General features: G+C 36.1%; 1 protein-coding gene across 1 annotated transcript; it reads left to right on the top strand.

Moving 5' to 3' along the window:
• Positions 1-699: 699 nt before the first annotated feature.
• Positions 700-13,358, top strand: NTS (neurotensin). Its single transcript, XM_010195618.2, has 4 exons — positions 700-832; positions 5,118-5,179; positions 11,052-11,276; positions 13,126-13,358. Exons 1-4 carry the CDS (start codon positions 772-774, stop codon positions 13,270-13,272), a joined length of 495 nt encoding a protein of 164 aa, XP_010193920.1. The 5' UTR covers positions 700-771; the 3' UTR covers positions 13,273-13,358.
• The last annotated feature ends 5,539 nt before the right edge of the window (positions 13,359-18,897 follow it).

Below are 18,897 nucleotides of genomic sequence, written 5' to 3'. Positions count from 1 at the left end.
ACACACATTGTCCTCGCTGTTTAAATACCTCTGCCTGATGTCACACACTCCCTTGTCCCCCGCTGTTTGATGTAACACATCCCCTGTCTCCCCGCAATTTAACACTCCAGTATTACACCCTAGCCCGTGGCCAGTGTACAGTTCTCTCCCCGCTTTTCCCCTCTCTGCAGGGAAAGCTGAATCCCTTGACAGACAAAGCGCATCCGACGCTGAACCGCTACGCGCGAAGCTCGGGCTGCAGCGCGCCAGTTTCCCGCACCTGACCCAGCGCACCGCGGGCACAGGCGGGCTGAGCAACTCCGCACTGTCTTTTTTATCTTTTAAACAGTAATAATAATAAAAAAGGATTTGTTTCGGGGCTTTTCCAGATGAGAGGCTAGTTCCCTTTCGGGAAAAGCCCGGCAGGTGAGGGGCTGCCCTGCGCGCCCCACGGGGCTCCGCGTGCGTCAGGCGGCGAGTGGCGTCAGCGCTGGCTGGCGCGGAGCGGCGGGGAGGGGGCAGCGGGTGTGGGGGCGGGGGGGTAGGAGGGAGGGAGCTGCATTGGGAGGCGATGGCGGCACGGCCGTGACATCACTCCGTGGCTTATATAGTTGGGGAAGGGTCCAGGTCCCCCGTCTGGTGCTTGCAGCCGCCCGCCAGCGTGCTTGCGGAGGGAGCGGCGCGGAGTGGAGCGGAGGGGCTCTCTCTCTATCTGTCTCTCTCTCTCTCTCTCTCTTTCCATCTCTCCCCAGGATTTATGGACTTTACTTTCTAGAGGGAGGCGCAGCAAGGATGAGAGCCCAGCTGGTGTGCGTGGTGCTGCTGGCCCTGGCGTCCGGCAGTCTCTGCTCAGGTAAGCCCCTGGCCGGCCAGCACCCGGCCGCCCCCGCAGCCATGCGAGGGACCTGCGGAAAAGAGATGAAGTCGTTTCGCGACTTAAGCTGCCTCAGCTGGACCGAGTAGACGCCAAGGAGCTGGCCCAGATAACGGGCTCCGGTCAGCATCGTTTTTTGCAGCGCTCCCGTAACTTTCTCCCTTCATAGAAACCATTCCTTCTGACAGCATCCGTACCATGGTAGTTAGCATAGACTGGTCATTGGAAGTATACATCCGTGTAGACCATCTGCTCTGTTATGCTGCCTCATCTGTGATTTATTGAATACCATGTATTTCCAATCTGTCATAGAAGTTGTAATTTCTGCAATTCGTATGAATAGCTGGCATAGTCTGGATCAACATGAATATACATGTGCTTTAGTAACTTTTTAGGGACAGAAATATAATTTTAGTATTCTGGGGAAAAAGTGCTAGTGGCTGATCTGAAATTATGACAGAAAATGCTGAAACAGATGCAGATCACACAATAGGAAGGTTAATGGAAGTGCATATTTACAAGAGCAGTTACTCTAGAAACCTAAAAAAAAAAGACTGTATATTAAAATACATTGCCTGCTCCTTTGGAAAAATGACACAGACAAGAGTGTGTTGCTTATGTCCTAAGTTTATTACCAAAAGTAGATATAGTGTTGATTTAACAGGTGTGTACACACACAGACATGAAAGGCTTCAAAATCTGATCATAACTAACTTGCAAATTACTTTAACTCCACAAAACTTAAAAAGTAGATTTACAAGTACCTTCATTTTTCAGCTTCAGGAGGACTCAGAATTCCCAATTCTCACTTTAGATGAAAGTTTACGGTTTGTACTCTCTTGCAGAAGAAAAACGTAATGCATATAATACCTGCATTTTATCACAGTTTAAACATAATCACCCTGTATATTGGTGATCTTAGTGACAAAGCTTAATAGTTCTTATTTTCCCTCCATTTCAAGATTTTTAAACAAATACTTGACTAGTGTTTTTGGGGAAGCAGTTTCAAATTTAACCATTTATAAAGCCTGAATGAAAACCCACTAAAATAAAAAAAAAAAATCAATGGAAATTAAAATAGCCTCATCAAAAAAACCCAGAAACAAAATTGTATGTGTAATTGGCATGGTGGTTTATTTGCTTAAAAACATGATGTTGCATTTCAGTGAAAAATACCCTGGAGAAGCTTGTGTGGCTTCCAGTCAGATAAGTTTAACTAATACAGACAGTTATATCATGAAGAAAATGATAATGCATTTTAATTTTCTTCTGAAAATGTTTGCCCTCGGGGAAAATATGTACCTATCAAATGTAACTGTTCCTGTAGAATGTGAATATATTAATAGAAGCTATGTTTCTTGTCAATAAGAAGTGAATCAAGAGGTCATCAAAATTGATGAATTTACCTCTGATTTGAACAATATTTGACTAGACTTTTTATGCATTGTTCTCCATAAGTCTGCTTTTATAATGCTTTTACTCCTCGTCTATCTCTTTCACTCTTGAATAACCTGATGTGTCCATTCTCCTCCTTCAAGCATTGCTTTATTCTTCACTTGAGGGATCTTGATCAGCCTCCTAAATGATGTCCTCCAAACTTATTTTCTCAATCAAAATGTTTCTTAATATCTACCTATCTGCAGCTATCTTCCAGCCTCAATGATGTTGAAGCTGTTTTCGAGCCTCAATAGAAGGGGGGTTCTCATTTATATTTAGAAATATCTAAATGGTGGATTTCAGGAGGTTGGGGTATCACTTTGTTCTATTGTATCTAGTGACCGGACAAGGGGTAATGGGAAGAAGCTGGAACACAAAAAGTTCCGTTTAAATGTAAGGAAAAACTATTTCACTGTGAGGATGAGGAAGCCCTGGGTCAGGCTGCCCAGGGAGGTTGTGGAGTCTCCTCCTCTGGAGGTCTTCAAAACCTACCTGAATGCATTGCTTTGTGACCTGATCTAGGTGGACCTGCTTCTGAAGGGAGGGGTTGGACTAGATGATCTCTGGGGGTCCCTTCCAACCCCTACCATTCCATCAGTCTATGAAACCAGTTCGGAGATTAGGTAACACTGGCAACCAATAGTTGTGAAAGGGCTGAAAGGCATTAGATTGGAGGTACACTTGCTAGTGACTTGCTGTAGTACCAATCTACAAACCTATCTTATATAAAATTGTCAATAACAACTTTAAAGTAAAAAGTAAGAATTAATTAATGTAGTATGCTGGTATAACAAGGCAAATGTGAATGGAAGCATTGCTACAGAGAAAGATCAGCATAACACATGGACATTTTTGATGATCTGGCTAATAGAAACAAAAATGTGTGCAAAAGTACAAAACACAATAACTTAAAAAATAATAGAAGTTCCTACTAAAAGCTCCTTTAATGGAAGCACAGCTATTGCAAATGTCTGAGGAGGTAAAATACTTGGCCATATTATTTGACCTAATTTTTTTCTTAACGAGATAGTGAAGTTTCTGACCTGTAAAAGAAAAAAATTATAAAGTTTAAGGGCACTACTTTCTAAAGTGGTAAGCATTAAGATCAAAAAGCACTAAAGCTTCCAATCTAAACTGTACTGTGCTATGCTGTCTTGAGATCCCATCAGACACAGAGAGAGGGCCAGTCTGATGAGCTGGAGCTATTACAAAAGAAGACAATGGATGAGAGTCTAATATCATAGCCTCTCAGTGCAGTATTTATGGGATTTCAAGGAGAATGGTTTCTGTCCCAAAGGCACAATGACCTTGGATTTGTCTTCTAGTCATGATGTAAGCACACTCGAAAAATTGAAGCTGGGAAGTACCATGATCACTGTCAAAAAATACACTAATTGCGTAACTACTGAAAGCAGAAGGGTATCATTTATAGTCAAGAAAGTTATATACAAGCCACTAATAAATTTACAATTACAAAGAAATTAGGCTTGAAATTAGAAGATAAATAACCATTGATAATGTAGAAGAATTATCCAAAGTAGAAACACAGGGATGATGGTGGTGAGATCTTGTTACTAAGAATGAACATGATCAATTTTTAAGAGCATTATAACGGTCATCTTCCCTTGCTAGCAGAAATCTGTGACAGATTAGTACATATTTGTATAAAAGTTCCCTTACTGTGTGTTCTACTCTAGGTGATCCTGCTCTGGCAGGGGGGTTGGACTTAGATGATTTTTCGAGGTCCCTTCCAACCCTTAAGATACTGTGAATCTGTGATTCATATTCTGTGAAAGGAAATGACACCACACAGTGATGATCCCTGAAATGAAGGCACAAACAGAATCTGTCCACAGGTTCTGTGGTTGAGTAATACATGCCGACAGCATTGTGCATTTTAATGAAAATAATACATGACTTACATGAATACAAAATAGATTTTTGATTAGTTTGGTTTTACATAGAAGTAAGCATATTGTTTGGCTTTGTACTGCTTTTGAACTTTAGCATTCCAGAAAGCTAAAAGCCATGTGAAACTCTTTCACCTGAAGACTTATCTGATTTCAGTATCTCATCTTTGAGCTGTGATTGCTGCTACATTTTCAAGGCAATAAATCTTTCTTGTGATTTTCTACAGCACGAAGCAGAAAAGTTTGGGACTGTTTCCTCTTTCAACAGCAATTTTTTACCCTAATCACGAAGTAACAGATCTTGCAAATCTGCTGAGCTATCATTGGTCAATTAAATTAGTAAAGAAACACTTTGGAACATTTTCTTTTGGCTTGTATCACAAATTGGTCAAGCTCAGTTCCCTCATGTTAGTAAAAATATTCCAAGAATAATCATGACTAAGTCTCAACAAGTAATCAGAACTGCTGTTCATCTAAATACTTAGGTGCTACTTAAATAAGTATTCTTTGAAAATGAAAAACCAAAATCTTCATCCAAAGTAAGCAGAGGTGATAAATTATGATTATGAAATTCACATTAATTTTCAATAGAGTATTGCAGCAGTTTTGTTTACTGAAAGGGCTGCAGAGTAGGGGGCCAGTTTACTAGTGAACTGGAATTAGTGAATCATTTTATTCACTTCAATAAGCTTGATCATTCATGTTAAAAGGTAGCAAGTATGCATTGTGACATAATGTTACTGTTACCTGAAGGCTCATTTCTAGAGTCTCTCCAGATCACTTCACTGTATTTTTAAGTAAATTGTTTGTTTGGTATTTTTTCAAAATTCATTGATATATCTAAACTCTATATGTTGAATTGAAATGTCCATGATTTACGATGAAAAAATAAACATATGTTTCTGGTTTATTCCCAGATTCAGAAGAGGAAATGAAAGCCTTAGAAGCAGATTTATTGACCAATATGTACACATCAAAGGTAATTATTTTTCCTCTTTTAGCTGACAGGTAGGGAACAAATGAATTTTCATTACAAACCCTGAAGTCTTTGCACAAAGTAATAACCCATAGTCTAGACCAAAAAGTTCAGTGCTAGACATTACTTTGGTGCAAGATTTTCTCCAGTTCAAAGGAAATTTAAAGGTGTTGATGTGACACACTAAAAGTGCTTTTCAGTTGTAACACTGGTACTTTCATTAAAGTGTCAAAACTGTGTTGTGTACAGAGATGTAAATTTATGCTAGGAAATGTGTTTCCAATAAGATTATGCCTGATGAAAACTAAATTAACCTTGAGTCAAATCTGTAAGTGCCATTTTTGTGTAGAAGTTTTATGCATATAAAATTAAGACTGTCATAAAGTAAAAACTGTTAATACATATGCTTACTTTGGTTTAGGAATTCAATCATGATGTTAGTAGGGGAACGTGGGGGCATGACTGTGAAAATACTAAGCTGATAAATGAAATTTCCTTGACAAGTTGCCAGACTGTGGGTGATGTACATACTCTTTAATAGAAATAGAGAAAACTTCAGTTCATATATTAGCAAGGTGAAGCAGCAAGTGTTGTACATATGTATTGAACAGGCTGATAGACAAACACTTCCTCAATACAATTTTCCATGACTGATGTAAGAAATATTTACATCTAATATTTCTTCAGCAATACATTAAAGAATAAACCCTTAAACAAGTTTTCTAATTCTTTGCTCTAATGAAATTCAAGTGGTGCTTAAATTCAATGGAAAATAAAATGAAAAATCAAAAATTTCCCCCCTAAATGAGTTTCATGAGGCAATGACTATTTGAAGATTAAGGACAAAACCTACCTGAAAAACTTCTATATTTACCATATTTGCTTATGTGTAAGCTTTTTCACAGAATCCTTTGAATAGACTAGAATAAGAAATGAGGACAGTGAATACATTCTTTTAATTTGGTCTGGCAGTTCTTAGATTTCCATGTTTTTTATTGGCATAGTAATTCAACTTAGATGCCAAATAAACCTGTTTACCACTTGCTTCTCTTAGCTATAGAAAGATTTAATAGATATTCTTTTCATGAGACAAATTTAAACGTAAGAAGCTGACCAAAATAGCTCTTTCTCTGTGTGGCAAAGCATAGTATGCCCTGGGAGGGAACCCTGCAGCTATTGGTATTTCTGCTACTCACTAGTGGAACTGTGAACCTAGCTCTCACTTGCAGCTTTTCCTCCCTCAGCACAGAGTACAATCTCAGGTAACTAAAAGTGCACAAATACAGTGCATCAGTTGATAATGTAATAATGTTTGGCATAATACTCTCGTATATTATTTTGTATCATGTAGTTTGCTACTGAATATGGTGTATGGTATATACCATCTGGTATATACCATGTATATACTGTGGTATATACCGTAAGTGAAGTGACAGCTGAAGTTGACAGAAGCAATAGATGCATGGTGGAGACATTGTTTTATTTCTACATTATACTGCCTTAAATCACATCTAAAATTCATTAGTTCAATATATATTTTCTCTTGACATCGAAGTAAGGCACGCAGGGATCACTACAAAATATGCATGAATGCTTCTTCAAGAGACACACCACTAATATTAATTACTGATGTGAAAAAATTATTTCTGGTTTGTTTGTTTTTTTTCCTGCTCTATTCTGCTGTCTTTTAACCCTCATTAGGACAAAAGTATAGTTCTGGTGTAAGAGACAAGTTTGAGATGCGTATGCGTAGTAAGTGTTTTATATTGTGCCTGAGATCTGGTTCTAGTTGAGGGCAACTACTGTTAAATTGCATAAACTGACACTGACTTGATAATAAGCAGAAAAGAAAATCCAGCCAATTTAAATATCATAAGATAGGGGAAAAAAAGAAAAACAAAAAAAGGAAAAAATTACATATGAGATGCAGCAAAGTGTTTATCACTTTTACTAATATTTGAGAAAAAATCTTCCTAAGTAAGAACTTGTGAAGTACAATATCAAGGCTACAGCTAGGGTTTAAGTACACACCTTTTACAACATTCAGTAGTCTGTCAGTGTTATGGAAAGAGTCACTATATACGTTTGACTTCACAGACTGCTGTCCTGCATCTACTGTCCCTTTTCAAACTGCTTTCTAAAATCATTTATATGCTGAATCATTCTCCATCTTTAAAGCAGTATGTCCATGTTTATTGCAACTTATCTTCAAACATTCAATACCCTTTATCACCTTTCCTTACTGTTATATCTCAAAGACAGAGAGATCAAACAAGTCTCTAAAGTGCTTTATCTATCTTTAAGATAAAATTCAAAGAGACATTTGAATGATCCATGTAAGACAGCATAATATAAAGTGTTAGAATATGTAGTTACCTGTTTGTCTTGTATCAAATGGGAAGCTCTATTCCCAGCATCCTAAATGCTTGACTGAAAACACTTCTTGAGTGGAGAATGTCCTGAATTCAAACGAATTTGAGATTATGTTATTACCAAAAGTTTCCTTGAAGAATTACTAAAATATACTCCACTTTTAGGACTCCTGTTCACATTAACTTTCTGAAGGCTTGGACCCTCTGAGGATGGCTAATGTTGACTGTATGTGCCCAGAGAATTTAGCCTCCTTGTCAAAGGCAGATGAGGTTACAGCTGCCTAGGAGTTACTGATTTTGTGACTCAGTCATCACAGAAAAATTCATTCTATGTACAGGCATTAGTATAAGACAAAGAAGAACTTCTACTGTAACAGAACTCAATACCATATCTACCTAAGCATAGAGTATTTTTATTATTTCTATGGTTACATTCTGAACCAAATTCAACCAGTCCAAAAAAGAGCAATATCAATCCTACATTACCTTGAACTTTAATTGGTTAATTTGTTTTTCATCTGCTTTAACTAGTTAAAGACGAGAATATAAAGAGCAAATAATGGATTTTGGTTTTTTTTTTAAGGAAAAAAGTAGTATTTGGGAAGTATACTTTGTAATATAAGTGGTATCTTAAGCTAACAGGGCTATTGTTCAACTGGAAATGTGAAGGAAAAGTTATGTAATGTATAGCTTGGAATTCTTTTTAATCTTTTGTAAGACAAGTCTGTTGGCAAAGAAGGGACAATTCTCAAGGTCATCTAAATTTCTGACATTTCAAGATTTCATTTCAAGGTGTAGGAAACGATATATCTGGATCTTATTTCAGAAATAGCTTCAACAATGGAAATGCATATATCATATTTACTTCAGCAATAATAATCTTAAGATTCTGATCCATATTGCAGTCTCTTCCATTCCTTCAGCTCATTCCCAACTATTTTTCAAGTTAATCTTAAAAGAATCATTTCCATCTTGACAGATATGGATTCTTTGATCTCTTGTGTCTTGAATAACTGTAGTTGGAATTGCTCAGACCTTTTTGGAAAATAAAACACATGTTGGAAAAGTACCTGAACATTTGGGTTATGGTCATTTTAACCTGTATCTTGACATATTCCTTTAGGATAACTGCCTCAAAGATTTCTCTGGAGAACTTTATGTTCAGTTTAAAAAAAATTACTCTGAAGTGCTTAATGCTTTATAGTGTCATTCTGTGAGCTGACAACAGTGTAAGTCAGAAGCAGGTGTACTCAAGTAAAAAATACTTTGTGGTAATACATACTTGCACATAGTAGTGCAAATTTTTTTCCCCTAACCTAATAAGTAGCAACTAAGACAAATTTAACCTAATGACATCTGGTATTTTACTAATATACAGAGGAAAGTTCCTATAAACATAGACATACATCAGGCTATAATATGGTAGTAACTATAGATAAAAAAGTTTCTATATATTATGCAAGGAGACATAACAAATTTTCCTTTCCTTTGCTTTTCTCTTCTGTTCTCATGCCTTGGAATTTCTTTTTATTTCTTTAAAAAAAAAAAAATCCGACCTCTCACTTGCTCATGTAGCACTGCCTGTAGATTTTATTATTCGTTGCGATTTAGCTATTGTATTATTTGCTCATGTTTCTTTCATATACTCATGAGAGGGAAGTGCACTGAAAAAAAATTATTATTTGTCACAGAATATTTTAGAACAGATCAAAGAAGATTTGGGAATTACAGAGAACCCTTGCTCTTTTGTTAGTTTAACTTGTGTTAATTAAATTAGACATTCTGCAGAGATTCTTTTTTGTTTCGAACCTGTCACATCTTTTCAAATAATGCAACAGACTTATTAAGACACCTAGATGAGACAACACCTGAGTGCAAAGCAAACAAAGCTTCTGAATAAGATTGGAGATTTTTTTTCTTCTTAACCTCAAAACAAAATAATCTTTTTTTTTTTCCCCTCTGCTCCTTGTCAGGAACCTTGAGAACACATGCCGGTTGTATTAATGGCATAAATTATTCTCATTTTGAAAGGCAAACATATATCAGATATATATTGGACAAAACAGATATTTTTGTAATTAATGCTAACAGTGATGCCGGCTTTTCTTATTTCTTCCTCACTCCTCTCCATTTTCTTTGTTTTTTCCTTAAAAATCAGTAAAATGTGGTGAATGTGCATAAATCTTGCATACAATGTTCTTTCTTTTGTTAGGAAGATGCTTTAAAGAAACAACAGATTAAGTGATTCAGCTAAATAAGCACTGCATCCAAACTCTTAGTGTTGTCATTATGTAAAAGGCAAATTCCGTGCTAATGTACTACTTACATTTAACTTTGTAAATCCAAGAAAAAAGGCAACTACATTTCAGTTCATAGGTAAAACGTAATCATTAGGAAGCCTTTGCCAGTAATAAATAGGAATTTGCTATTTGGCTTTTTGTTGGACATTGCAACAGTTCCAATTTAAGAAAAGTTTACTCACCACTAAAAGGAATACAATTTTGCAATTCAATTTCTTTCATAGAAGGAAATAATTAATAGTGGGAGAACCAAGAAAGCAGCTAAGACATGAAAAGCAGTCATCGAGGTAGGAGTCAGGTTTTTTCACTTTTTTCAATTCATAATGAAAACTAAAGAAGACCTATACCACCACTGCTTGGAAAGAACGGTGCCAGTAGAAAAGTAAAAATTGTTTTTTCTCAACATTTTGTAGAAGTTTAAAAGGTAAATATCTCTTAAATAATGCAAGATTCTGAAGCAAACCAATATTGAAACAAACCTAGGTGAAATTTCTCTCTGTCTTCCTGTAACAGTGATCTCTGAACAGGTCCGTTCTTGACTACATAAGTACAGTTGGTTTCAGTTTTTCAGTCCAGTCACCAGATTGGGAGTACATTGCTTGCATAGCTCTGTTTCATCTTTGCCCCGTCTTCGTCTAAGCCCATAGAAATTCAATTCACATCTTCCAGGCTCATGACTCTAGCATCCAAAACTCCTGGGGCTTACAGATTCCATAATTCAGACCCATCATCATCAGACAACTTGCCCTGAAGCAGGGACTGTTACTTTTCTCAGGGAACTTTGAAATGACTGATATTTGTTCTGAACTCGGGAGGAGTGTCTAGTTAACCACAGGCATCCACCTTGGATTCCAGTACTGGGAATTTATCCAGTAGGTTTAACTCATTGTCCTGATTTACACCTGTGGATTCATATTATATTAATTTCCATCTGTGTTTTTGTTTGCACCTGTGCAGAACGACTATGAAATGCTACCATTCTGGTTTGGTGGAAGTTTATCTGGGGGGTAAGGCTCTGGGGAACCAGACTTGGTGTGTTTAATAAATGAGTTGTCCTAATTTCAGAACTCTCTAATTAATATATAAAGTTAAGCAGATGAAAACTACACACAAACTTGTTCTTACCAAAATGTTTTAATGACACACATTATTACTAAAAAAAACAAACAAAAAAATTGCAACAGTGGGTATTTGTATTTTCAGATTAACAGAGCAAAACTTCCTTACTGGAAAATGACTCTGCTAAATGTCTGCAATCTTGTCAACAACATAAACAGCCAAGTGGGAGAAACAGTAGAGGTAGATGAAGAAGATCTCATTTCAGGAAGACAGTTTCCTGCTGGTCTGGATGGCTTCAGCTTGGAAGCAATGCTGACAGTGTATCAACTCCAAAAAGTTTGCCACAGCAGAGCCTTTCAGCACTGGGAGGTAAACAAAACTGTCACAAATGCATGTTTCGACTGCTGTTAAACTCTCAGACTCTGTTTGACCCTCATCACATTGTCTGAGCTTTCCTTCCCTTTTTTATATTCTCTCATACCTCTAATGTACCTCTTATTGAAAGAGTTGTGAATTAATGTACTTTCTGATGAGCTGTGTCTGTTTTTTATATAACAACCCACAGATAAATGAGAACCATTCTTAACTACATGCTTTCTCCAGTCTTCATAGGCATTCCAAGGAACCAAACAAACATATGAAAATGAGCTCTATGCCACAACACAAAATTAGTATCTGCTTAACAGATGTGAAGTTACTGCAGATTTATTAAAGCACAACTAAATGTAGGTAGATTTTCTGAAAACCCTTTTAAGGCCCTAAGGCAAACACAAATGCATGTCCATGTATACAAGTGATTTTACTAGGTGCTTAGGGCTTCTTACCATTGCTAGGAAACCAGTAGCAAGGGAACTCTTGCTTTTTGGTTCCCCACACATAAAGACAGCCCTGGAAATGACATTGTGATTATATGAGGATTGCTGCTTTTAAGTAGTGATTGCTTGTAGTCCATTTGTGATATTTATCTTAGTACATTGATTACACAGAGGCACATGGGGCACAACTTACTTGCGCTGTTACGTACTAACGCTGAAAGTGTAGTGAAAAAGATATATCAGTGTCACTACCCACTTTACAGTAAACCAAATTTCTTCAGCTATCACAAATTTATACTCAGTCTTGCTCCTTTACTGAATCACAGCTCTGTACTTGCAAGCTTTCAGGCTTACTGTCAATCCTTCATATTTACTGGGATGGTCCATGTAAAAGACCGTGACACCTTTGAGGACCAGACTTTCCTGACATCTCCTTTCATCAGTACATTTATGGTTGAAAAGGGGCTACTGTAGAACTGACTGTATGCAATAGCAGTTCTCAACTGCAGTTCCTTACTTTGCAGTTGCAGTTGAGAATCATCACTCCTAACAGCACTGCATGTGAAACTGGAAATAAATTCCTCTCTAAGCTTAGGAACATGCTTATACAGTGTAGAGCTTTGTAAAACACAATGAAAGAAAAGGGAATAGAGCCAGAGGGAGAAGGACTGAAGAAGACTTGAAATAAACAATTTATGTAATGAAATAAGTTCTTGTGGTCTTCATCCAGGATTGACTCCAAAGTTTGTTGAAGGCATTCCATTAATTTCAATAGAATTTACATGAGCACTCATTTAATAAGTAATTAAGTGAATAACAGTTTGATTGCTTAGGGAAATACTGAGGTGAGTATAAAAATGTTTTCAGTTCAGTGCCTTTTGACAGTAGAATGGTACTTGACCGTTGAAGAATGTGGTAAGAGAATGAGTGAAATCTTAACAGCTAAAGCAAGAATGAATCTGAACAAAACATTTTAAAAATTCCAAGTAAAACTCAAAAACACAGTTATATAAGAAATTTTGATTGACATAATTTTGGCTGTCTAGTGCTGTATTTCATTTCTTATTTGTTTATTACACATTTTGATTTTTTAGCTGTAGGATGTTGTAGATAAAAATATCAGTGGCTGCTTTAGGAGGTGTTTAGCATAAATGACTGATTACAGAGTGAAAATCAACAGGAATTTTGCAGTCAATTTGAGTTTTGGTCCAAGGAGGACACATCAGCTTTACCTCTAGTCAAAACCAATAGGTTTTTTTTTGTTTTTAAATCTTGAAACTATTTTTGTAACTATTTTTCATGGTGAAAGATGTTGAAATAAAGTTTTGTATGACTTTCCAGCAATTATAATCTTCATTCCCAAAGAAAGCTGATAACATTATGCCTCTTCTTGTATCCTCCAGTTACTTCAGCAAGATGTTTTTGATCTAGAGAACTCAAGCCAAGACAAGGAAATAATGAAAAGAAAAAATCCCTATATTCTGAAACGGCAGCTACATGTGAACAAAGCTAGAAGACCATACATACTCAAGAGAAGTACATATTACTGACACAGCAGAAGAAAACAATGTATATTTAGTTTATAGGTAACTGTGCGTTATGGTTATTTAATTCTAAAATCATACCTGTGTGAAAATATACTATGGAAAATTGTCAAGATGATAACATAACATAACATAACATAACTGTGTCTTTTTTTGCAATTACTGTTTCTTGATTGTGTTTTTTTTTTTCCTACTTGAGATGAATTGAATCAATACATTTGCAAATAAATCTAGTTTCTAAGCATGATGTATTGTACAAAACTGAGAGTTCAACGTATTTCAAACAATATTGTAGTCTTTTCCTACTTTATAAAGCACACTAACATACACCAAGTGAATTGATACTGTCCGTAAACCCTGCTGAGAATCTTACAATTTTATAATGCAACACCTTAAACATATATATGCTTGGAATTTTTTATCTAATACACTAGGCAGAACTTTCACTTTTTTTTTTTTTTTTAAATATTGGCCAGTTTAATATATTAGGGATTAGGCCTAAGAAAGGAGGGAAATACTGTTAGCTACTAAATGGCAAGTTCATAATTCATATTTTAAATAGCCTGCTTGTAAATGAATTTTAAGTTCTTGAACTCCTAACTTGCCACTAGAGTCATAATTTGACAAGGCAATACACATATGAGACTTTAGAAAAGTATGCTAGTGAGAACAAACCCAAATGTCATTCAGTCACTCTGGTGTTGTATATTGCCAACTAAATAAGTGGAACAGTTCATTACATCAGTAAAAGAATTTGCGGTGTTTACCTAATCTGTGAATGCTCAGGGAGAAAATGAAAAAAGAAGACAAAACTAAAAGGCTGATTCATGCTCCTGTGTTGTCACTGTCAAAGTCAAAATACCAATCAGGTTACGTGAGAAACTTGGGAGAAATATTTGAAAGGAATTAAAATTAGAACATCTTAAAATTACAATTAAAAGGCATGTCTTTTTTCTGTTTACAAATTTGTAATAACAACAGGCAGTTTCATAGGTTAAAGAGAGTCTTGGAAGCTCCCAGTATGGAAAAAAGTGATTTCAAGCCATGAAGAATCAAGATCTACCTGAAACTCACACATTCTATAGGTCTATATGTGTGACGTGTACATGAGACTTGGGATCTCAGTGATCCTGGGTTCCAGTCTGGAGGCAAACTGTGAAAGAACCGAGAGTCACAACGGTCAAAATATAGTGATAGTGAAGTGTGAAGCGTGGGTGCTTAGACCAGGAGGCAAAAAAATGGGACAGACGCATTTGAAAACCAACCTGTTTTCTGTTTGAGATATTTATTCTATTAAATACTGTTACAACAAATTGTGAGTTAAAAAAAAACCCAAAACAAAGAATTTTCAAATCCTTTCACAGGTCAAATTTTCTGTCAATTATTAAATGTGTACAGGGATATGTGTAGAAAAAACATACCAATGGTTTTAGTAACTTTGCCTTATGGGGAGAGATTCTTTTTACAGTATTCAATTTCCTTTTCTCACTGAAAATGTTATAAATCAGTTTATTCAATATCCACTAAATGCATGTACTCTCAAGATACAGATGAGCATATGCTAATTACTGTAATAATCATTTTGACTTGAATCAGCAAAGCACTTAAGCACATTTTTATTTCAGTGTTTTTAAGACTTAATGTGCTTAAGGGCTTTGCTTAAATAAGGTTCCAGTAGATCCATACATTTCCTTTTTTTTTTTTTTTTTTATGAAACTGTCCTGGAATTAGATTGGAGACACAGTATGCTTTAAAGTGGCTAAGAAACATCACTTTTTCCAGCAAACCTAAGGCTCCCTAATCCTATTATGGACACTTTAAATGCTGAATTCACTGTTGGTCTGAAATAATCAAACAGAAGAGTTTGTTCCAAAATTCAGTGCTAGCAATATATGAAGAAAAAAGAAAAGAAACTTCAGATCACCGTTTCATGGGGAATGTAGAAAAGTAAGAAAAAGAAATAGGTTGCCATGGTATTTTTCTCTCATGTTCAGAGTATGAGTTTAAAAAAAAGCAGGGCAAGGTAATGTGGTTGTCATCTGATAATGATAATGTTAACATTTTCAAAAACAAAAGCACCTTTCTATATTTCATTTTGAAGGTGATTTAGAAATTCAGGGTGATGGCAGAGGACCTCAAATGATAATAACTGTTCCACTCTTATCTAGCGCCTCACACTCAAGTGGGACTTAGTCTGTGACTGTATACTGTTCCTTGTAGTGCAGAGTTAACACATTAGCCAGACTGACTGGCTGAAAATGGCTTAAAATAACCCATTTCCTTTCAGCATGCTGTCAGTCCACACACAATCAGCTACAGGTCACTGGAGGAGGCAGAGCTTTAAAGTAAAGTAGAAGGTACCTTGTTCAGTTGTTCCCTTGCTTCTGATGGAGGTGTTCAGTGATTTGTCAGAGGAATGTCATCAGTGAGACATCAATGAGAGATGATCCTAACTAGATGTGCAAACAACATCCGTAGCTGTGACACTGTAAGAATACAAAAGCTAGTGTTGGTGTTTCAGCTTGTTGATCATTGGTGAAAAGCAAGCCTAATGTCATTAAAATCTTAGAAATATACAGATACACAGAGTTGTTAAGGGATGTTTTGATGTCTGGGGGTACTTATTTTCTTGAAATTACCTTGCATTTCTAGCTGTTGCTACCTCTTGATGACCTCACTGCTGTGGAACTGTAGCCCGTCTTTAGCCCTACTGGGTGGATGATGACAGAAAAACCTAGGCAGGCTTACACATATTTGTATCTACTTTGCACATTCTTTTATTGGGATCCTCAGGGTACCTGACTTGTCTCTAGCTGTGCACTGCCCGCAAAATCAATGCTGAATTTGCAGCAGCAATAGGTGCTGAATGAAGTTGAAGCCAAAGGAGGCCCTCATTATGTGTAAAGATTTATATAATCAGACAGGTTTGATTTTTTTTTCTTTTTTCTTCATCTCATAATTGCCTTAAGTTTAAAAATGTTGTTTTGAAGATCATTAACTCAGATTGCTACCTTGACTTAAAGAACTGCCTCTTGATATGGACAATTTTGTTTTATAAAGGCAATTACTGAGAGATTTGCTGTCTTTCTCTGTCTGCAGAAAACCACATTTTACCTACATATTCCATTGATTATATTTTTACAAAGTTGAGAGGAATAATTACACCAATTACTCAGAAACTTGATACTTAATTATTTCTCATACTTATAAAGAAAAGTAAAACATAGAGCAATGAAATTTTATCTTATCTGAAGCATGTATCTGTTAGCTTCTCTTTAAAAGAAATATTAAGAAATATTTACTGTTCTCAAGGTTAAATGTGATAAGTTCTGCTTTCTTGCATCTTGCTTGTGGTATATTGAAAGAATTGCTCATTTCTGCCATTTGTAAGTTTAAACTTTATGTTTTAGGTACGAGTTTAATGGCTGTGGTGCAAAGTTTAATCTAGAAAAGAGGAGACTGAGGGGAGATCTTATTAACATTTACAAATGTCTAAATGGTGGATGTCAGAAAGTTGGGACATCCCGATTTTCTATTGTAGCTAGCAACAGGATAAAGGGTAATGGGATGAAGCCGGAACACAAAAAGTTCCACTTAAATATAAGAAAAAACTATTTTACTGTGAGGGTGACGGAGCCCTGGCACAGGCTGCCCAGAGTGGTTGTGGAGTCTCCTTCCTTGGAGGTCTTCAAGACCCACCTGGACATGTTCCTATGCGACCTGACCTAGGTTGACTTACTTTGGCAAGGGATTGGACTTGATGATCTCTAAAGTTCTCTTCCAACCCCTACTATTCTACGATTCTGTGATTCTGTGATTCTATGATTCTAAAAAAGGTTTAGTTTTGTGATATATAATTGTGGCTATGCCTCATAGCCTACTCTTAACTAACAGACAATCAAGACATGATAATTTGGCCTGGATCTTTATTATTTTCCCACAAGATTAGTTATCAGGTTGCACAATATTATATAAAGTTGAATACGCAAGCCACTGCTGTAATACTGAGTGTAGGAGAACACAAAGTAGAGAAGGTTCTTCTGAAATTCTCCAAAGTTCAATACTGGTCATTGATGTTCTCCAAATGCAAAATATTGGACTGACTGAAGGCAGTCATAAAACAAGAGTTGCAGAGAACCTGCAAAATACAGTAACAATAATGACAGTCAGAACTTGTACCTTACTGTCTCAGAAGCAATGAAGGTGGGGGAAGCATCAATCTTCACAAAGAACTTGGAGAATAAGATTTTCATTACTACCAAATTCAAGCCTTTGAAAGTCATGAGTGAGGCTGCAGAAATCTGCAAACAAATCAATAGATAGATAAACAAACTTGACATCTTAATAAAGTAATAAATAGATGTCAAGTGGTTTTTATTTCCTTCCTTCCATTTACTGGACTGCCAGAGAGCATCTAAATCATATTTTTAAGCTTTTTCAAAAAGAGATGCTAAAAAATATTTTTTTGGTTTTATTCATTGCTTCTGAAAATTGTTGCTCATCTAATCTCTCAAATCAAGCAAGTATCACGTTAAGACAAGCATAGAAGCCCAATGCTGATGATCAGATTTCAAAATCTGTCAGATCCAGGATACTTACATGAGTCTGACAGACCTACTAATCAGAGAGAAAGAGTTTTGTGATTCCTCATCAGCAAGTAAGCATTGGCTGACCAAATGACTCCTCTGAGATGGTAATACAGAAAAATGCCATGAGAACCAAACAGGAACTTTTGGAGACATTTCAGCTACTAAGAAACATAAAGCCTTCAAGAGCTGTTGCTCAACTAAGACTTGCATTTTCCAAGTAAATGAAAGCTTACAGTTGTTATCTCAGGAGACTCCTTACATTCCTTTGTACAGAAGGAAAAGATGGGGCTATACGTAACTGGTCTTGAATTACCAAGAAATAGTGTTTGTCTGTTGCAGTTCCCAGTAGGTAAAGTAACAATCTGATTTAATCTGTTTTGTCTCAAAAGTTACCCTGTAGTATTAGTCTGGAACCATTTCTAGTTTATTCTTGAAGCTTAGTTGTAGGAATCTTTTGTAGGATGTGTAGGGGCTTCTCAGTCTATAGATTGCTTTCATAAATGACTGCCAGGAGCCTTTGTCAGGCAATCCTGACATCGTTATTGCAGCTTTTTCTGAGTGATTAATCCGAGCTACACAACCGATTTCTGAATATAATAGTTTAGAATTTAAGATTTTTCCCCCCTATTAATACTTAACTCAAGGCCTAAAATAAAATAAATATGTACACAGAAGAAAAGAGAAACAAAAAACAAGAAAAAACCCAGTAGTATGTGCTATATTGTGGATTATTTTCTTAAACAAAGTTGTGACAGAGCATCATGACTTACTTGTGTATAATTTTGTTTGGAGTTCATTATATGGTTCCTCAAAAACTTTTTTTTCAAAGCCATATTGTTTGTATTTACTTAAAGACAACTGTTCCTAGAATGTAACATTGTAAAGCCTTTTATTAGGACACAAAAACTAGTTTAGTCTATTCAACAAATAATCCCTATGATTAAAAACCAATTCCTCCTCCTCAAAAGAAAAATATTAATTTTAAGATTTCCTATTTTATAGCAAGAAAAACGAAGGTCTTAGATACAGTTTACGTAATAGT

Source organism: Colius striatus, chromosome 1 (assembly GCF_028858725.1).
Source record: "Colius striatus isolate bColStr4 chromosome 1, bColStr4.1.hap1, whole genome shotgun sequence".
Classification (NCBI taxonomy): domain Eukaryota; kingdom Metazoa; phylum Chordata; class Aves; order Coliiformes; family Coliidae; genus Colius; species Colius striatus.
The sequence above is the reverse complement of the archived record's forward strand: the minus strand, read 5'-3'. Positions and strand labels throughout refer to the sequence as shown.

Coding starts and splice junctions, on each gene's coding strand:
- NTS (XM_010195618.2), top strand. CDS start 772: ATGAGAGCCCAGCTGGTGTGCGTGGTGCTGCTGGCCCTGGCGTCCGGC. Junction 833..5,117: donor GTCCGGCAGTCTCTGCTCAG/GTAAGCCCCTGG, acceptor GTTTATTCCCAG/ATTCAGAAGAGGAAATGAAA. Junction 5,180..11,051: donor CCAATATGTACACATCAAAG/GTAATTATTTTT, acceptor TTGTATTTTCAG/ATTAACAGAGCAAAACTTCC.